Raw genomic sequence first — 27500 nt, forward strand, 5'->3', positions numbered from 1 at the left:
TTGCGGGATCAGTACGAGAAACCGACGCCGAGAGGCAAACAACCGGGATTCCGGCGGCGAGCGCAGCATGTCCCCTCGCGGGCTCGCTGCGCTCACCACGCTTTGGGTCCGGTGGCCGGGTGGTGGCGCGGACCACCACCCAAGAGGGGTAACCAGCCGGCAGTCAGGACTCCGACCGCCAGTATTCAGCTGGTGTCGTGATTCCGGTGTTGGTATCCTGACCGTCAGGATCCCGACAGGCGGTCAACTGACTGCCTTCCCACTTTGCTGCACACTTTGCCCTCTATCAACATTCTTCAAACTCATTTTACTTTTATTATGAGTATCAATAAAAATATTTGGGGGGAAAAATATTTTTTTTCCTTTTAGATTATTTTTTAATGCTTTTAACTTTTTGTCTTTTTTTATTAAATTCATTTTTGTAGAATCTGGATCTGGAAGCTCTTTGACGCCTAACTGTCTAGCAAGCTGTCAAGGAATATGTTCTAAGAAATGAAACTATTTCACAACTGCATACCACTTACAGGAAATCATGCACTCACTGGGCCTGATTCAGAGCATGACTGCGCCTTTTTGCTAATGCCGCAATCGATGGAATTTGCTTGCATCCCATGCCACAACTGCTTTCACCGCTGCATCAGGCCCACTGTGTCCCTGTTTGTGTTGTTCTGTAAGGTTTACTCAATGTTCCATCACTAAACCCTCAGTCCCGTTATCACTCAGGTTACAGATTTAGCTAATATATTCCCAAACAGTATTCTCATTAAAAAAACTGAAACCACCTGATTCTCTGCAATAGGAACCCCTAGTTGTGCTAAACAGACATATATGTAGAGCACAACTCTGACATTCACTAGAATCTCTAGCAATGAAAAGGTAAATCTTTTCTATTTTCACAAATAAAAGTTAGGTCCATATACATGGCTTACCAAAATGACAAAAATAATGTTTGCAAAATCCATAAAAAAATAAAATAAAATATAAAAGGTATAAAAATTCACTATATAAAATGTATATTCATGTAGACCATGCCTGGAAAATTGCATGGAAGAATGGACAGCTTATCAATTTAAGTTTCTGGCAAAAATAGGATTTTGGTCACCTACCGGTAAATCCTTTTCTCGTAGTCTGCAGAGGATGCTGGGGTCCACATTAGTACCACTGGGTATAGACGGGTCCACCAGGAGCCATTGGCACTTTAAGAGTTTGAGAGTGTGGGCTGGCTCCTCCCTCTATGCCCCTCCTACCAGACTCAGTCTAGAAACTGTGCCAGAGGAGACGGACATCTTCGAGAGAAGGATTTAACACAGATAGTGGCGAGATTCATACCAGCTCACACATACAAGGCACATCAAGCTAACTTAGCTTGAGAACTCAACAACCGCTGAAACAGTACTTACCAAGTAACAATGCTGCACTTAAATAAAAACAAAGTTGTACTGAACCATATAACAACTGCAGGAAAAAGAAGCGCTGGGCGAGCGCCCAGCATCCTCTACGGACTATGAGAAAAGGATTTACCGGTAGGTAATCAAAATCCTATTTTCTCTTACCTCCTAGAGGATGCTGGGGTCCACATTAGTACCATGGGGATGTACCACAGCTCCCAGAACGGGAGGGAGAGCGCGGAGGCTCCTGCAGAACTGATTGACTGAACTTCAGATCATCAGAGGCCAAAGTATCGAACTTGTAGAACTTTGCAAACGTGTTCGACCCAGACCAAGCTGCAGCTTGGCAAAGTTGTAACGCCGAGACACCCCGGGCAGCCGCCCAGGAAGACCCCACCTTACGAGTAGAGTGGGCCTTGACAGACGTAGGACACGGCAAGCCTGCCGTAGAATACGCATGCTGGATAGTGAACCTGATCCAGCGAGAGATCGACTGCTTAGAAGCAGGACACCCAATTTTCTAGGGATCATACAGGACAAACAGAGTCCGATTTCCTGTGACGAGCAGTCCTCTTCACATATATTTTCAGAGCCCTTATAACATCCAAGGACTTTGATGAAACTGAGGAGTCCGTTGCCACTGGCACCACAATAGGTTGGTTGATATGAAATGCCGACACAACCTTCGGAAGAAACTGCTGACGAGTCCGGAGCTCAGCTCTATCTTCGTGGAAGATCAAGAATTGGCTTTTACATACTACCAAGCCCCCAACTCCGACACACGTCTAGCAGAAGGTAAAGCCAACAACGTGACCGTCTTCCACGTAAGAAATTTGACCCCAACTTACTGTAGAGGCTCGAATCAGTCTGATTGGAGGAACTGAACACCACGTTAAGGTCCCAAGGCGCCGTAGGTGGTACAAAGGGAGGTCAGATGTGTAGAACTCCCTTCAAAAAGGTCTGAACCTCAGGAAGGGCAGCCAATTGTTTCTGGAAGAAAATGGATAGGGCCGAAATCTGGACCTTCACAGATCCCAACTTCAGGCCCATAGCCACACCAGCTTGTAGGAAGAGGAGAACCCCATCCCAGTTGAAACTCCACCGCAGGAAATTTCTTGGGACTCACACCAAGATACATATTTTTTCCAAAATCGATGGTAATGTTTAGATGTTACTCCTTTCCTAGCCTGTATCAGGGTAGGAATAACCTTGTTCGGAATGCCCTTCCGAGCTAGTATCAGGCGTTCAACCTCCATACTGTCAAACGTAGCCACGGTAAGTCTTGATAGGTGAATGGCCCCGGCTGCAGCAGGTCCTCCCGAAGAGGAGGAGGCCTCGGCTCTTCTTGCAGTAGATCCAGAAGATCCGCGTACCAAGCCCTTCTTGGCCAGTCTGGAGCAATGAGGATCACTTGTACCCTTGTTCTCCTTATGAGCTTTAGAACTCTTGGGATGAGTGGAAAAGGAGGAAACACGAACACCGACTGGAACACCGACGGAGTCACTAGGGAGTCCACCGCCATTGCTTGCGGGTCCCTCGACCTGGAGCAATACCGCTGAAGCTTATTGTTGAGATGAGAGGCCATCATGTCGATCTTGGGTATGCCCCAAAGATCTGTTACCTTCTTGAACACCTCCGGATGGAGACCCCACTCCCCTGGATGGAGATTGTGTCTGCTGAGGAAGTCCGTTTCCCAGTTGCCTACTCCCGGGAATGAAGATTGCTGACAGCGCCACGCGTGCTTTTCTGCCCAGAGGATGATTCTTGTTACCTCTGCCATTGCAGCTCTGCTCTTCGTTCCGCCCTGTCGGTTTATGTAAGCCACTGTTGTCACATTGTCCGACTGCACTTGAATGGCCTGATTTCTCAGAAGATGGGCCGCTTGGAGAATACCGTTGTAGACAGCTCTTAGTTCCAGAATGTTTACCGGCAGGCCTGCTTCCAGACTTGACCATCTTCCTTGGAAGGTTACCCCTTGAGTGACTGTGCCCCAGCCCCGGAGACTTGCATCCGTGGTTAGAAGGATCCAGTCCTGTATCCCGAACCTGCGGCCCTCCAGAAGGTGAGGTAATTGCAGCCACCAGGGGAGTGAAATCCTGGCCTTTGGCGACAGACGTATTCTCTGGTGCATGTGTAGATGGCATCCCTACCACTTGTCCAGGAGATCCAGTTGGAAGAACCGAGCATAAAACCTCCCGTACTGCAGAGCCTCGTAAGAGGCCACCATCTTCCCCAGAAGGCGAATGCACTGATGAACTGACACCCGGGCTGGCTTCAGGACATCCCGGACCATCGTTTGAATCACCAACGCCTTTTCCTCTGGGAGAAACACCCTCTGCACTTCCGTGTCGAGGATCATTCCCAGAAAGGACAACCTCCTGGTTGGTTCCAAATGTGATTTTGGAAGATTCAGGATCCAACCATGTTCCCTGAGAAGCTGGGTCGTGATAGCTATGGACGGTAACAGCTTCTCCTTGGACGATGCCTTTATCAGCAGATCGTCCAGATACGGAATTATGTTCACCCCCTGTCTGCGGAAGAGAATCATCATTTCCGCCATCACCTTGGTGAATACCCTCGGTGCTGTGGAGAGGCCAGAAGGGAGGGCCTGGAACTGAAAATTACAGTCCAACAGTGCGAATGAAGATAAGCTTGATGAGGCAGCCAAATTGGAATGTGGAGGTACGCATCCTTGATATCCAGGGATACTAGGAATTCCCCCTCCTCCAGACCTGATATCACTGCCCTTAGAGACTCCATTTTGAACTTGAACTCCCTCAGAAAGGGGTTTAGTGATTTTAAGTTCAGAATGGGCCTGACCGAAGCATCCGGTTTTGGTACAACGAAAAGGTTCGAATAGTAACCTTTGTTTTGCATATGAGGTGGTACTGGCACAATGACGTGTGCCTCCACCAACTTCTGGACGGCTTCTTACAGGACAGTCCTGTCTGTCAGCAGAGCTGGCAAGCCCGATTTGAAAAATCGGTGAGGAGGGAGATTTTGAAATTCCAGCCTGTACCCCTGGGACACAATATCTTGCACCCAGGGGTCCAAGCCGGAGGACACCCAGACATGACTGAAATGTCTGAGTCTCGCTCCCACCGGCCCCACCTCTGGGGCGTGCAGTCCACCGTCATGCCGAGGACTTTGGTGTACCTAAAGCATGTTTCTGTTCCTGGGAACCCGCAGCCGCAGGTTTCTTGGACTTGGGCCGACCTCCCCGAAAGAAGGTGTTGGACGGCTTGGCCTTTCTGGGCTTGGTAGACTGAAAGGGCTGTGATGTAACTGAAGAAAAGGGTTTCTTCGGAGCAGATGTAGCTGAGGGAAGAAAGGGTGACTTACCAGCCGTAGCCGTAGAGATCCACGCATCTAACGCTTCCCCAAAGAGAGCCTGACCTGTGTAGGGTAGGGTCTCCATACTTCTCCTGGATTCCGCGTCGGCAGACCACTGGCGCAACCACAGTCCTCGACGAGTTGATACTGACATGGAAGAAATTCCCACAGCCATGGAACCCAGGTCTTTCATGGATTCTACCAGAAATCCTGCCGAATCCTGAATGTTACGTAAAAACAATTCAACATCACATTTTTCCATAGTATCCAAGTCCTCAAGTAACGTGCTTGACCACTTTACTATAGGTTTGGCAATCCAAGCACTGGCAATAGTGGGACGTAGTATTGCCCCAGAAGCCGTGTACATGGATTTGAGCGTATTATCAATTTTACGATCAGCCGGCTCTTTCAAGGCGGTAGATCCTGGAACAGGTAAAACCACCTTTTTTGAGAGTCTGGATACTGACGCGTCAACAATAGGCGGGTTTTCCCAATTTTTCCTATCCTCTACCGCAGGGGTGGCCAACCAGTCAGAGGCAAAGAGCCAGAAAAGATCCATAGGCAAGGGCAAGAGCCACAATCATGCGTGCACCGAAGGCGCACGCGCAAAAATGGGGGTTTGGCCTAGTTGTCACAAAGCCACGCCCCATTTTTGTGCACACACCTTTCAGTATGACGTTTGTAGGAGTGTGACCTTGTGTCATAACCCTGTTTAGTCATGTTGTACAGTGCCACATTCATATAAAAATGCCAAAAAATGGGTGCCACCACAGTGCCAGATAAATATATGCCCCCAGTGCCAGATACACATGCCCCCACAGTGCCAGATACATATATGCCCCCAGTGCCAGATACATATATGCCCCCAGTACCAGATACACATGTCCCCACAGTGCAAGACACATATATGCCCCACAATGCCAAATACATGTATGCCCCCACAGTGCCAAATACACGTATGTCCCCACTGTGCCAGATACATATATGCCCCACAGTGCCAGATACACATGTCCCCACAGTGCCAGATATGCCCCAGTGCCGATACACATGCCCCCACAGTGTCAGATATGCCCCCGGTGCAGATACACATGTCCCCACAGTGCCTCCCACAGTGCCAGATATGCCCACACAGTGCCAGATATGCCCCAGTGCAGATACACATGCCCCCACAGTGCCAGATATGCCCCCAGTGCAGATAAACATGTCCACACAGTGCCAGATATGCCCACGTGCAGATAAACATGCCCACACAGTGCCAGATATGCCCCAGTGCAGATACACATGCCCCCACAGTGCCAGATATGCCCCCAGTGCAGATACACATGCCTCCACAGTGCCTCACACAGTGCCAGATACACGTCCCCACACAGTGCCAGATATGCCCCAGGGCAAATACACATGCCCCCACAGTGCCAGATATGCCCCCAGTGCAGATAAACATGTCCACACAGTGCCAGATATGCCCACACAGTGCCAGATATGCCCACGTGCAGATAAACATGCCCACACAGTGCCAGATATGCCCCAGTGCAGATACACGTGCCCCCACAGTGCCAGATATGCCCCCAGTGCAGATACACATGCCCCCACAGTGCCTCACACAGTGCCAGATACACGTTCCCACACAGTGCCAGATATGCCCCAGTGCAGATACACATGCCCCCACAGTGCCAGATATGCCCCCAGTGCAGATACACATGCCTCCACAGTGCCTCACACAGTGCCAGATACACGTCCCCACACAGTGCCAGATATGCCCCAGGGCAAATACACATGCCCCCACAGTGCCAGATATGCCCCCAGTGCAGATAAACATGTCCACACAGTGCCAGATATGCCCACACAGTGCCAGATATGCCCACGTGCAGATAAACATGCCCACACAGTGCCAGATATGCCCCAGTGCAGATACACGTGCCCCCACAGTGCCAGATATGCCCCCAGTGCAGATACACATGCCCCCACAGTGCCTCACACAGTGCCAGATACACGTTCCCACACAGTGCCAGATATGCCCCAGTGCAGATACACATGCCCCCACAGTGCCTCATATGCCCCCAGTGCAGATACACATGCCCCCACAGTGCCAGATATGCCACCAGTGCTGATACAAATGCCCCCACAGTGCCTCCCACAGTGCCAGATATGCCCCCAGTGCTGATACACATGCCCCCACACTGCTTCCCACAGTGCCAGATATGCCCCCAGTGCTGATACACAAGCCCCCACAGTGCATCTCTCCCTCCCCCCCCCCCCCCAAAAAAAAAGTGCTGCTCACCGCGCTGCTCCGCTGCTGTGAGGGGAGGAGAGCGCAGCGTGCGCCTCTCCTACCCCTCAGTCTCCGGCGGCCGTGTCTATCTTCAATTCGGCGCCGGCCCGTGAGCCAATCAGAGCTCACGGTCCGGCAGCCAATCAGGAGCCTTAGCTGTCGGTCCGCGAGCTCTGATTGGCTCACGTGCCGGCGCCGAATTTTATATAGACACCGCCGCTGGAGACCTGCTGGGACTCGGAGTGCGCTGTGTCTGGCAGCGGTGGCCGTGAGCGGGTCGAGCCGCATGTGGAGGATGAATGAGCCGCATGCGGCTCGAGAGCCGCAGGTTGGCCACCGCTGCTCTACCGGTAAAGGAAACGCTACCAGAACCCTTTTGGGTATCTGGAATTTTTGTTTTCCCAAGCCTTTTCAATCCTGATTACATGGAATGGGATCATCCTGAGAGGACATATCCTCTGCAGCATATGACACAGAGTCCCTGGACATTGCTTAATAAAGACCACACACACTCCACACACACACAGGGAAGGCTAGACAGAGTTTCACCCCCAAGAATGGCAAGAGAGACACAGAGATTGGAGCCAACCCACACACAGCACTTTTAATATAAAGGGAGACCCCCTATTAGCGCTGACTGTGCACCTTAATAGGTTACACAGTTGTTTTGCAGCCTCCTCCCTGCTTTCACAACCCCCTGGTACCGTGAGAGATAGCTGGAGTTGCTGTGGAGGGACTTGCTCTTCACTGACAGCGTTGTGCAGGCAGGAAAATGGCGCTGAACGCTGCTAGGTCCACTCTGAGGAGAAGCTCCGCCCCAAAAATGGCACGGTCTTCCCGCTCTTCATAGGATTATACTGGCCTGAGGATTTATGCTGGCTGAGATCCCGGGACCCTGACAGGCTGTGTGACTAGTGTAGGCGCTGGCCCAGGGCGCCCCTCACAGCGCCGCACTATGTACCGCTGAGCCTCCAGAGCGCAGTTAATACTGCGCTCCTACCCTGATGCCGCCATCTTCACACCGCCCCCCCCCCCCCCCCCCCGCTTGCTAGGGGGGTCGGTGACTCACTCGCCACTGATCTTCAGCTCTGTAAGGGGGTGGCGGCATGCTGCTAGGGTGAGCGATCCCCTGTGGCGGGGTACAATCTATCCCCTCAGGAGCTCAGTGTCCTGTCAGCGGAGATAGTGGCTCAGACCCCGCAGGGCGGCCACTACTCCCCCCCTTAGTCCCACGAAGCAGGGAGGCTGTTGCCAGCAGCCTCCCTGTAAAATAATAAACTCTAAACTAAACTTTACTAGAGAAACTCTGGAGAGCTCCCATAGCTGTGACCGGCTCCTCCGGGCACATTTTCTAAACTGAGTCTGGTAGGAGTGGCATAGAGGGAGAAGCCAGCCCACACTCTCAAACTCTTAAAGTGCCAATGGCTCCTGGTGGACCCGTCTACAACCCATGGTACTAATGTGGACCCCAGCATCCTCTAGGACGTAAGAGAAAACTTTTTATGTAACCGGGGGCTTGTCAAGACGTCTTATGACCTTAGGGACTGATTCAGAAAGGGACGTAGTTATGCTCAAACATTATATTGCTGCAGGAGGTGCCTGTGGGAAAAAGACGCTTCCTGCATGTAGTGCTGATCTGACCGCAACTATGAAAAGCAGCATCGGATCAGCTATCTGAGTGTGCAGACTGGCTACAGCAGGCATGTACAAACTGCGGCCCTCCAGCTGTTGAGAAACTACACATCCCAGCATGCCCTGACACAGCTTTAGCATTTTCTGACAGCAAAACTGTGCCAGAGCATGCTGGGATATGTAGTTTCACAACAGCTGGAGGGCCGCAGTTTGGACATGCCTGGGCTACAGGAACTCCTCTGCCGGGGCCATGACAAAGACTGCTTCGGCACTCCTACAAAACAGTGGTTTTGCAGAATGGTCCCTGTTGACCCCCATACGGGAGCAATAACGCGGGACTCGTTTTGCACATGTGCAGACCCTAGAAACATTGGGGATATACGTAAACCTTCAGGTTTACATACATCTCTGGATCAGGTCCTTAATCCATCGCCTTCTGCAGGGGGTGGTTTCCAAGGGATGCGGTCAGGATATACTAAACTAGCCCCTGTCGGGATTCTCTCCATCGGTTTCTGACCGCCAGCAAATCATACCCAACCCATTTGCAAAGGAGGCCTGTGAGTCGTCAGTTAGGATGATGATAGTTTTAACAACATGTGGGTGTTAAGTCTAATTTTAATCCAAAATACTTAAATATACCATATATTTTTTGGCGAGTGCTATACATACCTTATTTCATAATTAACCCAGCATAAATACAAGCTATCCAATTACAAAACAAACATTTTCCTTAGTCTTCTTCAATGTGGCTTTTAGCCAAACCACAGTAAAAGCCTTATTATAAATCTGCAATGATTCTGTGGAACTGAACACAATTAGCTGCTGCATTAGTCCTACATTTTGCAATATATGTTTATACTTTGCATCACAATACACTAATTAAACAAATTCCAGTACTCAGGGACTGGAATCCATGCACTAAAATGTTTTCAATCCTAATTACCAGGATCCCAGGTGTGTTATCCGCTGGCTACAGCTCTAGTCACCTGACTGTTCCTTGCGGGTTTCTTCAAGGCTCTGCTCTGGGGTCACTACTGTTTTCTGTATTTATAAGTGACCTACCAACAATCATCAGCTTCACTGCATATGTATGTGGATGATACTATTTTATTAACCTCTCTTTCTTTAAAAATCTGATTCCTCTCAGGTAAAGATGTGAAAACTTCATACTAATTTTTTTCTTTTAAATAATGATAAAACAATGACCATGTTATATGGGACAAAGGTTACAGTACATGTACTCTATTGATAAAAAAAATCCAATATACATAACTGACATCAGTATCAGGTTCTATTACTTCTCATAGGTCAGGACAAGCCTATTCTATATGTGCAGTCAGAGTGTCGGTCTCACTTGCACTGCAATTTGCAACTTTGCCTGGTGTGGTATCTACAGTAGTTTTCCTTTATCCAGTGTTTAATGCCTGGAATCCTGCTTTCTATCTCATGTTCCTGGTACTTTCTGCACTTTCTTCAGTTGTTTCTTGTGTCATGCACCTCCTTCTGTATGCAAGTACTTCATCCATTTCAGTCCTGCTGATCTGGTACTCAGAAGGGGAGGAGGATGGGGGGGGGGGGGGGGGTTTAAAGAAAAAACACCTTACAGAGACAGTGGCTCTGACAAGAGGTAATTGTGAAGATGATAGCATAAGTTATAGAAATCATTATCACTTCATTGCCTCTTCTGACACTGCAGTATTACTTTAGGATAAGGTGCCATGGAGGAGCATGGAGGCTGCCCAGATCTCTTCTGATCCCTTCCGGGTGATAATCAATCCACAGGGTTAAGTCGGTTAACAGAAACTGAAGATGGCTTTAGCTAGTGGGGCCATGCTCTGATAATGGTCAGCACTCAGAATAATAGGGACTGCGGTTTGCAGCGTCAGTCATTCTAATGCAGGAGATATTGTTTCAGCATGGTTTTATCATTTTATATCTATAGACCTGGGAATCACTTAAATCTGTTGTCTTTCTGAGATCTCTCAAGACTTCTGTGATTCAGCTCTGTTAGCATGTTGTAATTGTATTGCTTAATGCCTTGTCTATGTAACTAGCCCACAACTGTATATGATATATCCAGGATAAAATTTATTTATTAACAACGCAGCAAATTCCGTTGCGCTTTACAAATGGAAACAACAGTGATAGAACAAAACTAGGTAATAACAGGTAGGAAGGCCCTGCTCGCAAGCTTACATTCTATAGATTAAGTGACTGAATGTATTTCTTCATGGTACTATAAATGCCTTCCAGGAACCGTGACTACAAAACATTAGCCTAGACTGCGCACTGATCTACGCAGACGTCACTCTTTGCTGGTAGGCCACATTACTTTGCCACAATACAAATCGAGACCGCACAATGAATACTGGAACTACTGGGAAGTGAGGGAAGCAGGTGTTCCAGTGTCCCTGAAGAACACAGTCCAAGGCAAATGTCTCCTCTGCCCTATTGTAGTGAACTTGTCATTTCAATGGCTATCATTGCTGGAGTATGTAACCCTGGAAGACATGTCTCCTTATAGAATCACCAACATGCAGTGAATATAGATACTTTGTGATTTGAAGCAACATTCAATAAATGTAGCCAATCAAGTCATTACTGATGTATAGCACAGAAAATGTACATATGAAAATAAAGGAAGTGATTCAGAGCTAATTGCGGGGCTGCAAACTTTGCTGTCCTGCATTCGGATAGTCGCAGCTTCCAGGAGAGTGTAAATTCGCCATGCAAGTGTGCGATTCCATGTGTGTGCCAAGCTGCGAAAATCAACTTTGTACAATCTCTGCGCAGCCCAGGACTTACTCCTACAGTGCGATGAGAAGAGGCTGATAGGGGCCGGAGCTGACGTCAGACACCCTCCCTTAAAAAGCTTGGGCACGCCTGCGTTTTTCCGGACACTCCAAGTAAACGGTCAGTTACCACCCACAAACGGCTTCCACCTATCAATCACCTTGCGAACGCCCGTGCGATCGTATTTTTCGCACCATTTCGTCACTGACCAGCGATGTCCTTTGTTGCTGTCCAATGCACGTGTGCATTGCGGTGCATACACATGCGCAGTGACTACCTGACTGCCCACTGCACGAAAACGCACAGCAGCGATATGGTCTGAATCACCCCCAATCAAATCAGTGACAATTGCATCTAGGCCCAAATATAATAGTCTGATTTGTGGGAACAGGTGCAATTTTAATGATATAGGACCCTATTCAGGTTGAATCGCAATCAGTCAGAGGCATTTGCGGGGCGGGAGGGGGACGGCAACGCTCCATTTCCTAGGCAGAGACGGAGCATTGCGGGAGCAGTGTCAAGGATACGGGGGCATGGTGGCTCGAACGGGGGGCATGGGAGTGATTGGGGCAGCTGCGTGACATCACACGCTGCTGCTCCAATCATAAAGATGGTGGTGGCAGGAGGCTTCCTTACTTTATGCAAACACGCTGAAATTGTGGTGCAACTGCAATTTCAGCATGGTCGCGCGGGGGGGGGTGAAGGGGTTCGTTGCGTTGGGTAGCATGCCGGGCGGCCTTACCCCAGCATGGAAGCAAAAGGATTGCAAATTCTGCTAAAAAGCAAAATTTGCAGTCTTTACTGAATAGGGTAAATAGCTAAATAGCCAATCAATTTAAAGCGGCGATATGTTTTAAAGCAAATCCAGGCTAATACTGCACCGCAAATCACATGCTTCTGTACTATATATGGGCCTGGATCTCTCAAGATTACCTAGAGTACATATTTGGGCTATGGTTATTAGCAGACAGAATTGTTTGATTTTTTTAAACCACAGGAATTGAGTAGCTGTATATAGAGGTACGAGGGTCGTTTGATAAGTGTGGCAAAGTTCTATAAGATGGCACCACAATCCCTTTGGTTACTTGATGCCTGGAAAGTTCCACTCTTCTAACAACCCCCACCCAGGCCAAGTTGAAGCACACTTACCGCTTGATTTGGCATCACTTACATCTGCATCCACTTCCTCTCCATCAAAGTGGAGCTCACTGGTGTCAAGATTTTCTATCAGACTGCTCATGTCTGCGGCAATCTTCTCTAGTGTAGAAGAATCTAGTTTTCTTGTTGGTCTCAGTGACATATTGCACGCTAACAACCTGTTAACACAGGGGCCTGTTGGAAAAAGAAAAATAGAACTGTAAGATTTCATGAATGTTTTCAGAGATTTCAAAATAGTCTGTCATCAGGTGATTTTCAGGGAAATCTCTAATCCAAATAAAAAGGAGACATATCAATGCTGCCTTCCTATTCTTTCATTTTTAAGTAAAATTAATGAGACTGTCACTGGACTGGTGCTTATGAAATCTGTACTTGCATGGTTCATTTATGAAAAGATCAATTGTTGACCTTTAAAAACTAACCACAGTGTAAGTGTGTGAGGACCTTCCCTTACAACATGCAAAGCGTGGAGTGTATTTCAGTAAGTCAGTGTAACAAGTTTTGCATTATTGTCCAGTCTTGTTATGAAAGGATCCCAAACTTGGTCTTAGCTACAGTCTGAAGACAGTCTTCCCTGTTTTTCCTGGTGCTCTACTTGTTGCGGATGTTATACACGAAACGACTTGTAAACGATGCATTCTATTTAATGATTTCCTTTGAATTCCCCCGGCAGCTCCTTGGCATTTTTTGGGCAAACGATATACGAGTAAATGTATGATGTGGCAATATGAGGGAGCAGCGGTATCAACGCACGTTATGTGCGCTATACCGCTTCTCTATCATGTATGATGGCAGCAGTGTCTGCAAAGCTATACGCCCCTGTCCTTATCGGCGCTGCTATCTAAAAGATAGCAGGCCAATAAGCGTGGGCGATGTATGAACGGCCTGCATCGCTGACATCTGCAGGTGGCAAAGCCCATTCACCACAGCAGGAACAGAGCTGTACCTGCCTGTGGCGGATGCCGGCTTCGGACTGCGCTGGGGATCTCGTGTGAGTAGTGAGATCCCATGCATGCGCAGGGGATCCGGCCGGGAAGGAGACACAGCGCGTCAGCACTGAGCTGACATGCTGTGAGCTCAGGGGGACATCTCCGGAGGGGGGAGCGGGCAGACAAGATGTTAATACATCTTGTCGATGTCCCTTCCCGCTTTGCCTCAGTAATGATGCGAGCCGCTATAATACATTTACCTCATAGTACAATAAACATAAGATATATCTTAAGATCTGGGAGTGGCTACATCCAGGATCGTTGACGATAGCTTTAGATCTTCCCTGTAGTAGGGTAGATCAGAAGCTCCGACCAATGATCAACGGGAACGCGCATCGTGATCGTTCACAGACACTGAACGATCTGCACTATTATGAACGATTTGTAGTTCCGAACCGTTGGAAATGGCCAAATCACTCATAATATCATCTAGTGTATGGGCACCGTTACTACTGAAAACCAAGATTTACTTAAAAAAAAAACCCTAGAAAATAAAGCAGCTAAGTCTTTATACAGAACACTCACATGATGAGTCAAATAACCTTTCTGTCAAAGTCTACAATAACATGTTTATTACTTCTATATGTCAAGTAGTCAGAGGGAAAGTAGCACAGAAGGAAGGGTCTAATATAACTGAAAATGTGTACTTTTCTACTATCTAAAATTAGCAAAGTAAAATGTATTAAGCTAGCTGCCTAGGTGTCTGCTTGACTTGGAACAGTCTTTTGCTACTCACATCCAATCTGTTGACAAATCATGTTATATCTTTATACAGTATTTCCAGAATCCGCACATATCTCCCACAAGACACTGCAAACAACAATGCATGCACTTATTATATCCCGTATTTACTACTGCAACAGATTCCTTGCAGGAGCAATTCAAGGGAGGAGGAGTCGATGTGTAGTCTCCGTGAAGCCCCCCTCACCGGCACATGTTCCTGGTAGACACTGGCACTGTGCAGGCACCATTTTTTCTATAGTGTGCATGCGCAGATCAGATCACCAGAAAAGTGGCACCCGTGTCCATGCTCCGGATGACATCTGCGGTGTGGACAAAGAAGAAAATAAGAATTTACTCACCGGTAATTCTATTTCTCGTAGTCCGTAGTGGATGCTGGGAACTCCGTAAGGACCATGGGGAATAGCGGGCTCCGAAGGAGGCTGGGCACTCTAGAAAGATCTTAGACTACCTGGTGTGCACTGGCTCCTCCCACTATGACCCTCCTCCAAGCCTCAGTTAGGTACTGTGCCCGGACGAGCGTACACAATAAGGAAGGATTTTGAATCCCGGGTAAGACTCATACCAGCCACACCAATCACACCGTACAACTCGTGATATGAAACACAGTTAACAGTATGAAACAATAGAGCCTCTCAACAGATGGCTCAACAATAACCCGATTTAGTTAACAATAACTATGTACAAGTATTGCAGATAAACCGCACTTGGGATGGGCGCCCAGCATCCACTACGGACTACGAGAAATAGAATTACCGGTGAGTAAATTCTTATTTTCTCTAACGTCCTAGTGGATGCTGGGAACTCCGTAAGGACCATGGGGATTATACCAAAGCTCCCAAACGGGCGGGAGAGTGCGGATGACTCTGCAGCACCGAATGAGAGAACTCCAGGTCCTCCTCAGCCAGGGTATCAAATTTGTAGAATTTTGCAAACGTGTTTGCCCCTGACCAAGTAGCTGCTCGGCAAAGTTGTAAAGCCGAGACCCCTCGGGCAGCCGCCCAAGATGAGGCCACCTTCCTTGTGGAATGGGCATTGACAGATTTTGGCTGTGGCAGGCCTGCCACAGTATGTGCAAGCTGAATTGTACTACAAATCCAACGAGCAATAGTCTGCTTAGAAGCAGGAGCACCCAGCTTGTTGGGTGCATACAGGATAAACAGCGAGTCAGATTTTCTGACTCCAGCCGTCCTGGAAACATATATTTTCAGGGCCCTGACAACGTCTAGCAACTTGGAGTCCTCCAAATCCTTAGTAGCCGCAGGCACCACAATAGGCTGGTTCAGGTGAAACGCTGACACCACCTTAGGGAGAAACTGGGGACGAGTCCTCAATTCTGCCCTATCCATATGGAAAATCAGATAAGGGCTTTTACATGATAAAGCCGCCAACTCTGACACTCGCCTGGCTGAAGGCAAGGCCAATAACATGACCACTTTCCACGTGAGATATTTCAGATCCACGGTTTTTAGTGGCTCAAACCAATGTGATTTTAAGAAACTCAACATCACGTTGAGATCCCAAGGTGCCACAGGAGGCACAAATGGGGGCTGAATATGCAGCACTCCTTTCACAAATGTCTGAACTTCAGGTACTGAAGCAAGTTCTTTTTGAAAGAAAATCGACAGAGCCGAGATCTGTACCTTAATGGAGCCCAGTTTTAGGCCCATATTCACTCCTGCTTGCAGGAAATGCAGAAATCGACCTAGTTGAAATTCCTCTGTTGGGGCCTTTTTGGCCTCGCACCATGCAACATATTTCCGCCATATGCGGTGATAATGCTTTGCCGTAACATCTTTCCTGGCTTTAATAAGCGTAGGAATGACTTCCTCCGGAATGCCCTTTTCCTTCAGGATCCGGCGTTCAACCGCCATGCCGTCAAACGCAGCCGCGGTAAGTCTTGGAACAGACAGGGGCCCTGCTGCAGCAGGTCCTGTCTGAGCGGCAGAGACCACGGGTCCTCTGAGATCATCTCTTGAAGTTCCGGGTACCACGCTCTTCTCGGCCAATCCGGAACCACGAGAATTGTGTTTACTCCTCGCTTTCTTATTATTCTCAATACCTTTGGTATGAGAGGTAGAGGAGGGAACACATAAACTGACCGGTACACCCACGGTGTCACTAGAGCGTCCACAGCTATCGCCTGAGGGTCTCTTGACCTGGCGCAATACTTCTCTAGTTTTTTGTTTAGGCGGGACGCCATCATGTCCACCTGTGGACGACCCCATTGATTTACAATCATTTGGAAGACTTCTGGATGAAGTCCCCACTCTCCCGGGTGGAGGTCGTGCCTGCTGAGAAAGTCTGCTTCCCAGTTGTCCACTCCCGGGATGAACACTGCTGACAGTGCTAGTACATGATTCTCCGCCCATCGGAGAATTTTTGTGGCTTCTGCCATCGCCGTCCTGCTTCTTGTGCCGCCCTGTCGATTCACATGGGCGACTGCCGTGATGTTGTCTGACTGGATCAGCACCGGCTGGTGTAGGAGCAGGGATTTTGCTTGACTTAGGGCATTGTAAATGGCCCTTAGTTCCAGAATATTTATGTGAAGGGCAGTCTCCTGACTTGACCATAGTCCTTGGAAATTTCTTCCCTTTGTGACTGCCCCCCAGCCTCGTAGGCTGGCATCCGTGGTCACCAGGACCCAGTCCTGTATGCCGAATCTGCGGCCCTCCAGAAGATGAGCACTGTGCAGCCACCACAGAAGAGACACCCTGGTTCGTGGAGACAGGGTTATTAAACGATGCATCTGAAGATGCGATCCGGACCACTTGTCCAACAGGTCCCACTGAAAAATCCTGGCATGGAACCTGCCGAATGGAATTGCTTCGTAAGAAGCTACCATCTTTCCCAGGACCCGCGTGCAGTGATGCACCGATACCTGTTTTGGTTTTAGGAGGTCTCTGACTAGAGAAGACAACTCCCTGGCTTTCTCCTCCGGGAGAAACACTTTTTTCTGGGCCGTGTCCAGAATCATTCCCAGGAACATTAGACGTGTCGTGGGGACCAGCTGTGACTTTGGGATATTCAGAATCCAGCCGTGCTGGCTCAGCACTTCCTGAGATAGTGCTACTCCCACTAACAACTGTTCCTTGGATCGTGCCTTTATTAGGAGATCGTCCAAGTATGGGATAATTAAAACTCCCTTTTTTCGAAGGAGTATCATCATTTCCGCCATAACCTTGGTAAATACCCTCGGTGCCGTGGAGAGTCCAAACGGCAGCGTCTGGAATTGGTAATGGCAGTCCTGTACCACAAATCTGAGGTACTCCTGGTGAGAATTGTAAATGGGGACATGCAGGTAAGCATCCTTGATGTCCAGGGATACCATGTAATCCCCCTCGTCCAGGCTTGCAATAACCGCCCTGAGCGATTCCATCTTGAACTTGAATTTTTTTATGTATGTGTTCAAGGATTTCAAATTTAAAATGGGTCTCACCGAACCGTCCGGTTTCGGCACCACAAATAGTGTGGAATAGTAACCCCGGCCTTGTTGAAGTAGGGGTACCTTGATTATCACCTGCTGGGAATACAGCTTGTGAATCGCTGCTAGCACCGCCTCCCTGTCTGAGGGAGCAATCGGCAAGGCGGATTTTAGGAAACGGCGGGGTGGAGTCGCCTCGAATTCCAGCCTGTATCCCTGAGATACTATTTGAAGGATCCAGGGATCCACCTGTGAGCGGGCCCACTGATCGCTGAAATTCCTGAGGCGGGCCCCCACCGTACCTGGCTCCGCCTGTGAAGCCCCACCGTCATGCGGCGGACTTGGAAGAGGAAGCGGGGGAGGACTTTTGTTCCTGGGAACCTGCTGTTTGCTGCAGCCTTTTTCCCCTGCCTCTGCCTCTTGACAGAAAAGACCCTCCTTTTCCCCGCTTGTTTTTCTGGGACCGAAAGGACTGAACCTGATAAAATGGCGCCTTCTTAGGCTGTGAGGGGACATGGGGTAAAAATGCTGACTTCCCAGACGTTGCTGTGGAAACTAGGTCGGAGAGACCATCCCCAAATAATTCCTCCCCCTTATAAGGCAAGACTTCCATGTGCCTTTTGGAATCTGCATCTCCAGTCCACTGGCGAGTCCATAAGCATCTCCTAGCAGAGATAGATAATGCACTTATTTTAGATGCCAGCCGGCAGATTTCCCTCTGTGCATCTCTCATGTATAAGACTGAGTCTTTTATATGGTCAATTGTTAGCAGGATCGTGTCTCTGTCTAACGTGTCAATATTTTCTGACAGTTTATCTGACCACGCAGCGGCAGCACTGCACATCCATGCTGACGCAATAGCTGGTCTGAGTATAATGCCTGAGTGTGTATATACAGACTTCAGGATCGCCTCCTGCTTTCTATCAGCAGGTTCCTTAAGGGCGGCCGTATCCTGGGACGGTAGTGCCACCTTTTTAGACAAACGTGTGAGCGCTTTATCCACCCTCGGGGGTGTTTCCCAACGTAACCTATCCTCTGGCGGGAAAGGAAACGCCATTAGTAGCTTCTTAGGAATTACCAATTTCTTATCAGGGGAAGCCCACGCTTCTTCACACACTTCATTTAATTCATCTGACGGGGGAAAAACTACAGGTAGTTTTTTCTCCTCAAACATAATACCCTTTTTTGTGGTACCTGGATGTAAATCAGAAATATTTAACACCTCTTTCATTGCCTCAATCATGCAGTGAATGGCCTTAACGGGCATTAAATTTGACTCATCGTCGTCGACACTGGTGTCAGTATCCGTGTCGACATCTACTTGTGCCACCTGAGATAACGGGCGTTTCAGAGCCCCTGATGACTTTTGAGACACCTGGACAGGCACGAGCTGAAGACTCGGCTGTCCCACAGTCGGCATGTCGTCAAATTTTTTATGTAAGGAGTCTATACGTGCACTCATTTTCTGCCATAATACCATCCACTCAGGTGTCTGACCCCCAGGGGGTGACATCCCTGCTAAAGGCATCTGCTCCCCCTCCACATCATTATCCTCCTCAAACATGTCGACACAGCCGTACCGACACACTCCACACACACAGGGAATGCTCAAATAGAGGACAGGACCCACAAAAGCCCTTTGGGGGGACAGAGTAAGAGTATGCCAGCACACACCAGAGCGCTATATATATACAGGGACTAACTGAGTTATGTCCCTAATAGCTGCTTTTTATATAATATACTGTATACAGTGCCAATTTTAATGCCCCCCTCTCTTTTCCCTCTTACTGTACTGTAGAATTGCAGGGAAGAGCCAGGGAGCTTCCTTCCAGCCGAGCTGTGAGGGAAAAATGGCGCCAGTGTGCTGAGGAGATAGGCTCCGCCCCTTTTTCGCTGCCTATTCTCCCGCTTTTTATGGGATTCTGGCAGGGGTATTTACCTCATATATAGCCCCAGGGGCTATATATTGAGGTATTTTAGCCAGCCAAGGTGTTTTTATTGCTGCCTCAGGGCGCCCCCCCCCCCCCAGCGCCCTGCACCCTCAGTGACCGGAGTGTGAAGTGTGTATGAGGAGCAATGGCGCACAGCTGCAGTGCTGTGCGCTACCTTGGTGAAGACAGGATGTCTTCATGCCGCCGATTTTCCGGACCATCTTCTTGCTTCTGGCTCTGTAAGGGGGACGGCGGCGCGGCTCCGGGACCGAACATCAAGGCTGGGCCTGCGGTCGATCCCTCTGGAGCTAATGGTGTCCAGTAGCCTAAGAAGCCCAATCCGGCTGCAAGCAGGCGAGTTCGCTTCTTCTCCCCTTAGTCCCTCGCTGCAGTGAGCCTGTTGCCAGCAGGTCTCACTGAAAATAACAAATTCTAAGACTATAACTTTCTAAGAGCTCAGGAGAGCCCCTAGTGTGCATCCAACCTCGGCCGGGCACGAAATCTAGCTGAGGCTTGGAGGAGGGTTATAGTGGGAGGAGCCAGTGCACACCAGGTAGTCTAAGATCTTTCTAGAGTGCCCAGCCTCCTTCGGAGCCCGCTATTCCCCATGGTCCTTACGGAGTTCCCAGCATCCACTAGGACGTTAGAGAAAGTATCATGAATGAGTGAACGTGTGCACCACCTGCACTCATTATAGATACCTCCATTACTCCAATCTATTTTAAATGCAGCTGCTAGACTGTTCTTCTTTGCAAAATGTTCTTCTACTGAGTCTGCTTGGTCAGTCCAAAGGATTTGGAGGACTCCAAGTTGCTAGACGTTGTCAGGGCCCTGAAAATATATGTTTCCAGGACGGCTGGAGTCAGAAAATCTGACTCGCTGTTTATCCTGTATGCACCCAACAAGCTGGGTGCTCCTGCTTCTAAGCAGACTATTGCTCGTTGGATTTGTAGTACAATTCAGCTTGCACATACTGTGGCAGGCCTGCCACAGCCAAAATCTGTCAATGCCCATTCCACAAGGAAGGTGGCCTCATCTTGGGCGGCTGCCCGAGGGGTCTCGGCTTTACAACTTTGCCGAGCAGCTACTTGGTCAGGGGCAACGCGTTTGCAAAATTCTACAAATTTGATACCCTGGCTGAGGAGGACCTGGAGTTCTCTCATTCGGTGCTGCAGAGTCATCCGCACTCTCCCGCCCGTTTGGGAGCTTTGGTATAATCCCCATGGTCCTTACGGAGTCCCCAGCATCGACTAGGACGTTAGAGAAAATAAGAATTTACTCACCGGTAATTCTATTTCTCGTAGTCCGTAGTGGATGCTGGGCGCCCATCCCAAGTGCGGTTTATCTGCAATACTTGTACATAGTTATTGTTAACTAAATCGGGTTATTGTTGAGCCATCTGTTGAGAGGCTCTATTGTTTCATACTGTTAACTGTGTTTCATATCACGAGTTGTACGGTGTGATTGGTGTGGCTGGTATGAGTCTTACCCGGGATTCAAAATCCTTCCTTATTGTGTACGCTCGTCCGGGCACAGTACCTAACTGAGGCTTGGAGGAGGGTCATAGTGGGAGGAGCCAGTGCACACCAGGTAGTCTAAGATCTTTCTAGAGTGCCCAGCCTCCTTCGGAGCCCGCTATTCCCCATGGTCCTTACGGAGTTCCCAGCATCCACTAGGACGTTAGAGAAAGTATCATGAATGAGTGACCGTGTGCACCACCTGCACTCATTATAGATACCTCCATTACTCCAATCTATTTTAAATGCAGCTGCTAGACTGTTCTTCTTTGCAAAATGTTCTTCTAATGAGTCTGCTTGGTCAGTCCTCATACTGGTTGCCTATATTTTACCAAAGCCAATATAAAATACTTCTGGCCCACAGGGGTACAGGGGAAACCCCTGGTGGGCGATACTGCCTGAGGGTCGACCTCCTCCTCTTGGGATCAAGTTCCAGACTATGCACATGAATTATACATTATACATATGTAACATTATACCGCACAGGACTATGGTGTAATTTCTACAGTACATTCCTGTTATTAATCTGGTACATTATCATGCATGCATTAGCAGTATTTATTATATATTTATCAAGGGGCCCAGCCCATACACGTAGCCAAGACTCTAAGCATGGACCCCTACCACTGCATTTCCCCGGTGTGCCCTTCATGCCCCAGTCCAACACGTCTACCAACATACACAGTGATAAATAAGACTACACCACCATATATCTTTTCAAAATATCTCCCAGTGTGACCCCTATGCTCTTCTCATCCACACGCATTGCCTGCTCCCATTCATGGTTACAGCCCTTTTAAAGGTTTCACATACTCTATGGAATGCTCTCTCCCACACAAGACTTTCCTCTAGCCCCCAAACATTCAAGTGTTCCCTGAAAACTTACCTCCCTAGACAAGTTTATCAAATTCCTGAACCACCTACAAGAACTTCCTATGCGATGCACAGGAATTATATCTTTAGTATCAGTTCAGGTAGAGTGGCAGGCCAGACAAACCAGCTTCCAGTTGGCACCAGGCTTTACTCTGACAAGAGAATGAAAAACAAACTGTGTGCCTCTTGTGTTTAGGTTTTGTGACTTGCCTCTATAATGATGCTCGTTGTTTAGGATAGGATGTGTCATGAATATTCATGCAACATCACATAAGCTTTTAATCGGTTTTCTACAGCCCAATGGTCCATCACCATCATAAGTGCCCTCATCAGCCAGACATCTTGAACATTCCATGAGAACACATTCTCACTAAGGTTGATCCTCAAACTGCAACTGGACGAACCTACACCCTATCTGCTGTGGACAACCAAAACACAGAAAAAGCATTGCTGAGAAGGGGGCACTGACATCATTCTATGGTACAGAAATCTCGTAGTCACACAATCAGGTATGTGAATGTGCACCGGACATTTTTCGGGTTTTGTGTTTTGGTTTTGGATTCGGTTTCGTGGCCTTGGTTTGGATTCGGACGCGTTTTGACAAAACCTCCCTTAAAAATTTTTGTCGGATTCGGGTGTGTTTTGGATTCGGGTGTTTTTTTTCAAAAAAACCTCAAAAACAGCTTAAATCATAGAATTTGGGGGTAATTTTGATCCTATAGTATTATTAACCTCAATAACCATAATTTCTACTAATTTCCAGTCTATTCTGAACACCTCACACCTCACAATACAATTTTTAGTTCTAAAATTTGCACCAAGGTCGCTGGATGACTAAGCTAAGTGACCCAAGAGGGCGGCACAAACACCTGGCCCATCTAGGAGTGGCACTGCAGTGTCAGACAGGATGGCACTTAAAAAAATTGGCCCCAAACAGCACATAATGCAAAGAAAAGAGAAAAAGAGGTGCACTGTGGTCGCTGGACGGCTAAGCTAAGCGACACAAACACCTCAATATCACAGGAATTATTCGTTCTAATCAATGGTATTATTGGTCCAAATCACTGGAAGAAAATGACAAAATCACTGGAACTGAATGGCAGTAATGTCGGGAATTATATCAAATGGCAGTACCACTGGACATATATGGAAGTGTCAGACAGGATGGCACTTAAAAAAATAGTCCCCAAACAGCACATGATGCAAAGAAAAGAGAAAAAGAGGTGCACTGTGGTCGCTGGATGGCTAAGCTAAGTGACACAAACACCTCAATATCACAGGAATTATTCGTTCTAATCAATGGGTTTATTGGTCCAAATCACTGGAAGAAAATGACAAAATCACAGGAATTATTTGTTCTAATCAATGGTATTATTGGTCCAAATCACTGGAAGAAAATGACAAAATCACTGGAATTAAATGGCAGTAATGTCGGGAATTATATCAAATGGCAGTACCACTGGACATATACGGAAGTGTCAGACAGGATGGCACTTAAAAAAATAGTCCCCAAACAGCACATGATGCAAAGAAAAGAGAAAAAGAGGTGCACTGTGGTCGCTGGATGGCTAAGCTAAGCGACACAAACACCTCAATAGCACAGGAATTATTTGTTCTAATCAATGGTATTATTGGTCCAAATCACTGGAAGAAAATGACAAAATCACTGGAATCATTTGGCAAGATCACTGTAATTAATAATTATAAATCACTGATATTAACTGGTAAAATCTCGCTATCGCCTGCCTAGTGAAGTGGAATCTAGATGGGATTTTGTACCGGGGACACAATAACTTCATCAATTGTCTAAATCCCAATGCACTAATGGCGGAAAACGGACGCACGTCTAACAGCGCACTGATTACACTGAGAACTGATTATACTGATCACAGATTATACTGAGCACTGATTTTACTGAGCACCACTGATTTTACTGAGCACTGATTATACTGAGCACTGATTTTACTGAGCACTGATTTTACTGAGCACTGATTTTACTGAGCACTGATTATACTGATCACTGATGATACTACGGAGAACTGACACTGAGCAGCGAGAACAGCACTGGACTATTGTACTGTAGTATACTAGTCACCACAATGCAGCACTGACACTGAGCACAGATATTAAGCACTGATCAGGATACTAGAAGTGACACAGTGCAGCAAGATAACGCTATGTCCTACTGTACTGTACTAATATATACAGGTGATCACCACAATGCAGCATAGATATTGAGCACTGATCAGGATACTAGAAGTGACACAGAGCAGCAAGATACAGCAATGGCCTACTGTACTGTACTAATATATACTGGTGGTCAACACAATGCAGCACTGTACTACTATATACTGGTCACAACAATGCAGCAGATATTGAGCACTGATCAGGATACTAGAACTGAGTCTGACACGGAGCTGCAAGATACAGCAATGGCCTACTGTACTGTACTACTATATATACTGGTGGTCACGACAATGCAGCACTGTACTACTATATACTTGTCACAACAATGCAGCAGATATTGAGCACTGATCAGGATACTAGAACTGAGTCTGACACGGAGCTGCAAGATACAGCAATGGCCTACTGTACTGTACTACTATATACTGGTGGTCACCACAATGCAGCACTGTACTACTATATACTTGTCACAACAATGCAGCAGATATTGAGCACTGATCAGGATACTAGAACTAAGTCTGACACGGAGCTGCAAGATACAGCAATGGCCTACTGTACTGTACTACTATATACTGGTGGTCACCACAATGCAGCACTGTACTACTATATACTGGTCACAACAATGCAGCAGATATTGAGCACTGATCAGGATACTAAAACTGAGTCTGACACGGAGCTGCAAGATACAGCAATGGCCTACTGTACTGTACTACTATATACTGGTGGTCACCACAATGCAGCACACTGAGCACAGATATTGAGCTTTTCAGGCAGAGAATGTAGCCACGTCCTCTCCACTCAATCTACAATGCACGAGTGAATACGAATCTCGTGAGAATCCGACAGTGGGATGACCGAGCAAGGCGGGAAGATCTGAGGCTGCCTCGGACCCGTGTAAACCACGTGAAGTTCGGGGGGGTTCGGATCTCTACGAACCGAACCCGCTCATCTCTATATGTGATATGTATAATTTTCAGATTTTTATTTTACTCCTGTTTCCGAAGGCGTCACAAAATGAAACTTATAACAAAAAGAGATTGTATGTAACTGTATAACTTTTATGTACAAAAAAAATAAAAGTACACTTTTTTAGATATTCAAGGCCATAGGTGACATCATGTGACCCTAAAATGTAGAAATCAATACTTACATCTAAAATTATTTTTTATGAAAATGATGATCCCTTAGCATCAAAACAAGACCAACATGACAGTTCTACCACAATTAGAAGCAAAGGTATGATTTTGTATAGTTGTCTTTCAAGCATACATTTTACATTTTTTGTCATGTTGGCAACCCTGTTGCATGAACACTGTGTATCACTGAGGGCTAAAATTTTACAAATAGAAGTAACTTTATGTTGTCAACCATCCTACCAAATTTCATGAAAATCTGAGAAGGTTGGGTTGAAATGTTACTTTTTCTGTGATGATTTGGCATGGAATGACCCTTTAGCAAATTGCTCGTCACAGTGGCAGAAGTTCTCTTTTTCAGAGGCATCTTAATAAACACAACCCTAATGCTGGCCATACACTAGGTCGATATACAGTAGTGTATGAATACATGATTTCGATGCCTCATACGATGCATTGTGTGCACATCATGGATGTTTTGGGTAAGATTACGATTCGATGCGCAGTTCCGCAGGTCATATGTCGCATTCTCTGATCATACGCGCAGGCCCATATTATCCGTCGTAATCGTATGCACATTGGCCCTCATTCCGAGTTGTTCGCTCGCTAGCTGCTTTTAGCAGCATTGCACAAGCTAAGCCGCCGCCCTCTGGGAGTGAATCTTAGCTTAGCAGAATTGCGAACGAAGTATTCGCAATATTGCGAAAAGATTTTTCTTTGCAGTTTCTGAGTAGCTCGAGACTTACTCTTCCAGTGCGATCAGTTCAGTGCTTGTCGTTCCTGGTTTGACGTCACAAACACACCCAGCGTTCGCCCAGACACTCCCCTGTTTCTCCAGCCACTCCCGCGTTTTTCCCAGAAACGGCAGCGTTTTTTCACACACACCCATAAAACGGTCAGTTTCCGCCCAGAAACACCCACTTCCTGTCAATCACACTCCGATCACCAGAACGAAGAAAAAACCTCGTAATGCCGTGAGTAAAATACCAAACTTCTTAGCAAATTTACTTGACGCAGCCGCAGTGCGAACATTGCACATGCGCAGTTAGCGGAAAATCGCACCGATGCAAAGAAAAATAACGAGCGAACAACTCGGAATGAGGGCCATGTTTTATGCACATAAGATACATGCAACAATTTTGAGTGGCATTTCCCTGGACTTTTTATTTGTGAGGCACACAATCGATTATTTAATGTCAGGTCGTCAGCACATCGTGTGTCACTCATGAGGTCGGGACTATCGGATGCGGGTCATCCTGATGTATGGCCAGCATTAGACTTCTTTGCATAAGCATATGACTGCTGCAGGCATCTGAATACAGCAAATCTATCAAAACCTACCAGAGGCGTTTCTAGAGAGAAGGGGACCCATGTGTGGGCCCCCTCCTCTCCTATAGCCGTCACCGCCGCTGTTAGCGCTCTCAGCACTGAGACTCTGGCACAATGCCAGAGTCTACAGCGCATGTGCAGGACTTTAAAAAAATGGCCGCCGCGCCGTCTCTAGGGCTCAGTGCGCTAGCAGCGGCGGTGATAGCTACAGGAGCGGAGGGGGCCCACACACAGTCACTGATGGATGCCGGAAATGTGAGTATAGAAGAAATGGGTGCAATGTGTGTGGTGTGGGCCCCCTCTGATCCCAGGGGCCCGTCTGCACCGCACACATTGCACCCATTATAGATACGCCAGTGAAATCTACCATAACCAAAAAATAAATTAATACAATTTAAATCAAAAGGTATTCCTTACTATTAAAATTGAAAAAATCCTCCTCAATGGGAAAACTGTAGAAATAAAGGATTTCATTACCTGCGATACGAAGAACATAGTGTATGCTATTACGTGCAAATGTAATTTAACATATATCGGACGCACCTCAAGACCTTTTAAAACGCGGCTAGGTGAGCATATTAGGAATATCAAAAAAGGGTTGGAGACCCACTCCCTTTCTTCTCATTTCAAATCAGAACATGGGTGCCGTACTTCAGATATCAGTAGTTATCTGTGGACTGAGACACATCAGAGGTACGCAGCGTAACAACAATACGGCTGTCTGTCTAGCAAAAACGGAGATGAGCTGTATTTTTAACTATAATACTCTGCATCCTGCAGGCTTGAATAATGATTTCGAGCTAAAA

General features: G+C 47.4%; 1 protein-coding gene across 4 annotated transcripts in view; it reads right to left on the minus strand.

The window, feature by feature from the left end:
- Window positions 1-27500, minus strand: part of PLD1 (phospholipase D1) — a 497457-nt gene that overhangs the window by 235176 nt on the left and 234781 nt on the right. For all 4 annotated transcript variants that reach the window (XM_063916252.1, XM_063916253.1, XM_063916254.1 and 1 more), the window contains one exon: window positions 12565-12747. In XM_063916252.1, coding sequence (XP_063772322.1) covers window positions 12565-12715 — 151 coding nt within the window. In that variant the 5' untranslated portion in view covers window positions 12716-12747. The remainder of the gene's footprint in view (window positions 1-12564; window positions 12748-27500) is intronic.

The sequence above is a fragment of the Pseudophryne corroboree genome, chromosome 4 (genome assembly GCF_028390025.1).
Source record: "Pseudophryne corroboree isolate aPseCor3 chromosome 4, aPseCor3.hap2, whole genome shotgun sequence".
Taxonomy (NCBI): domain Eukaryota; kingdom Metazoa; phylum Chordata; class Amphibia; order Anura; family Myobatrachidae; genus Pseudophryne; species Pseudophryne corroboree.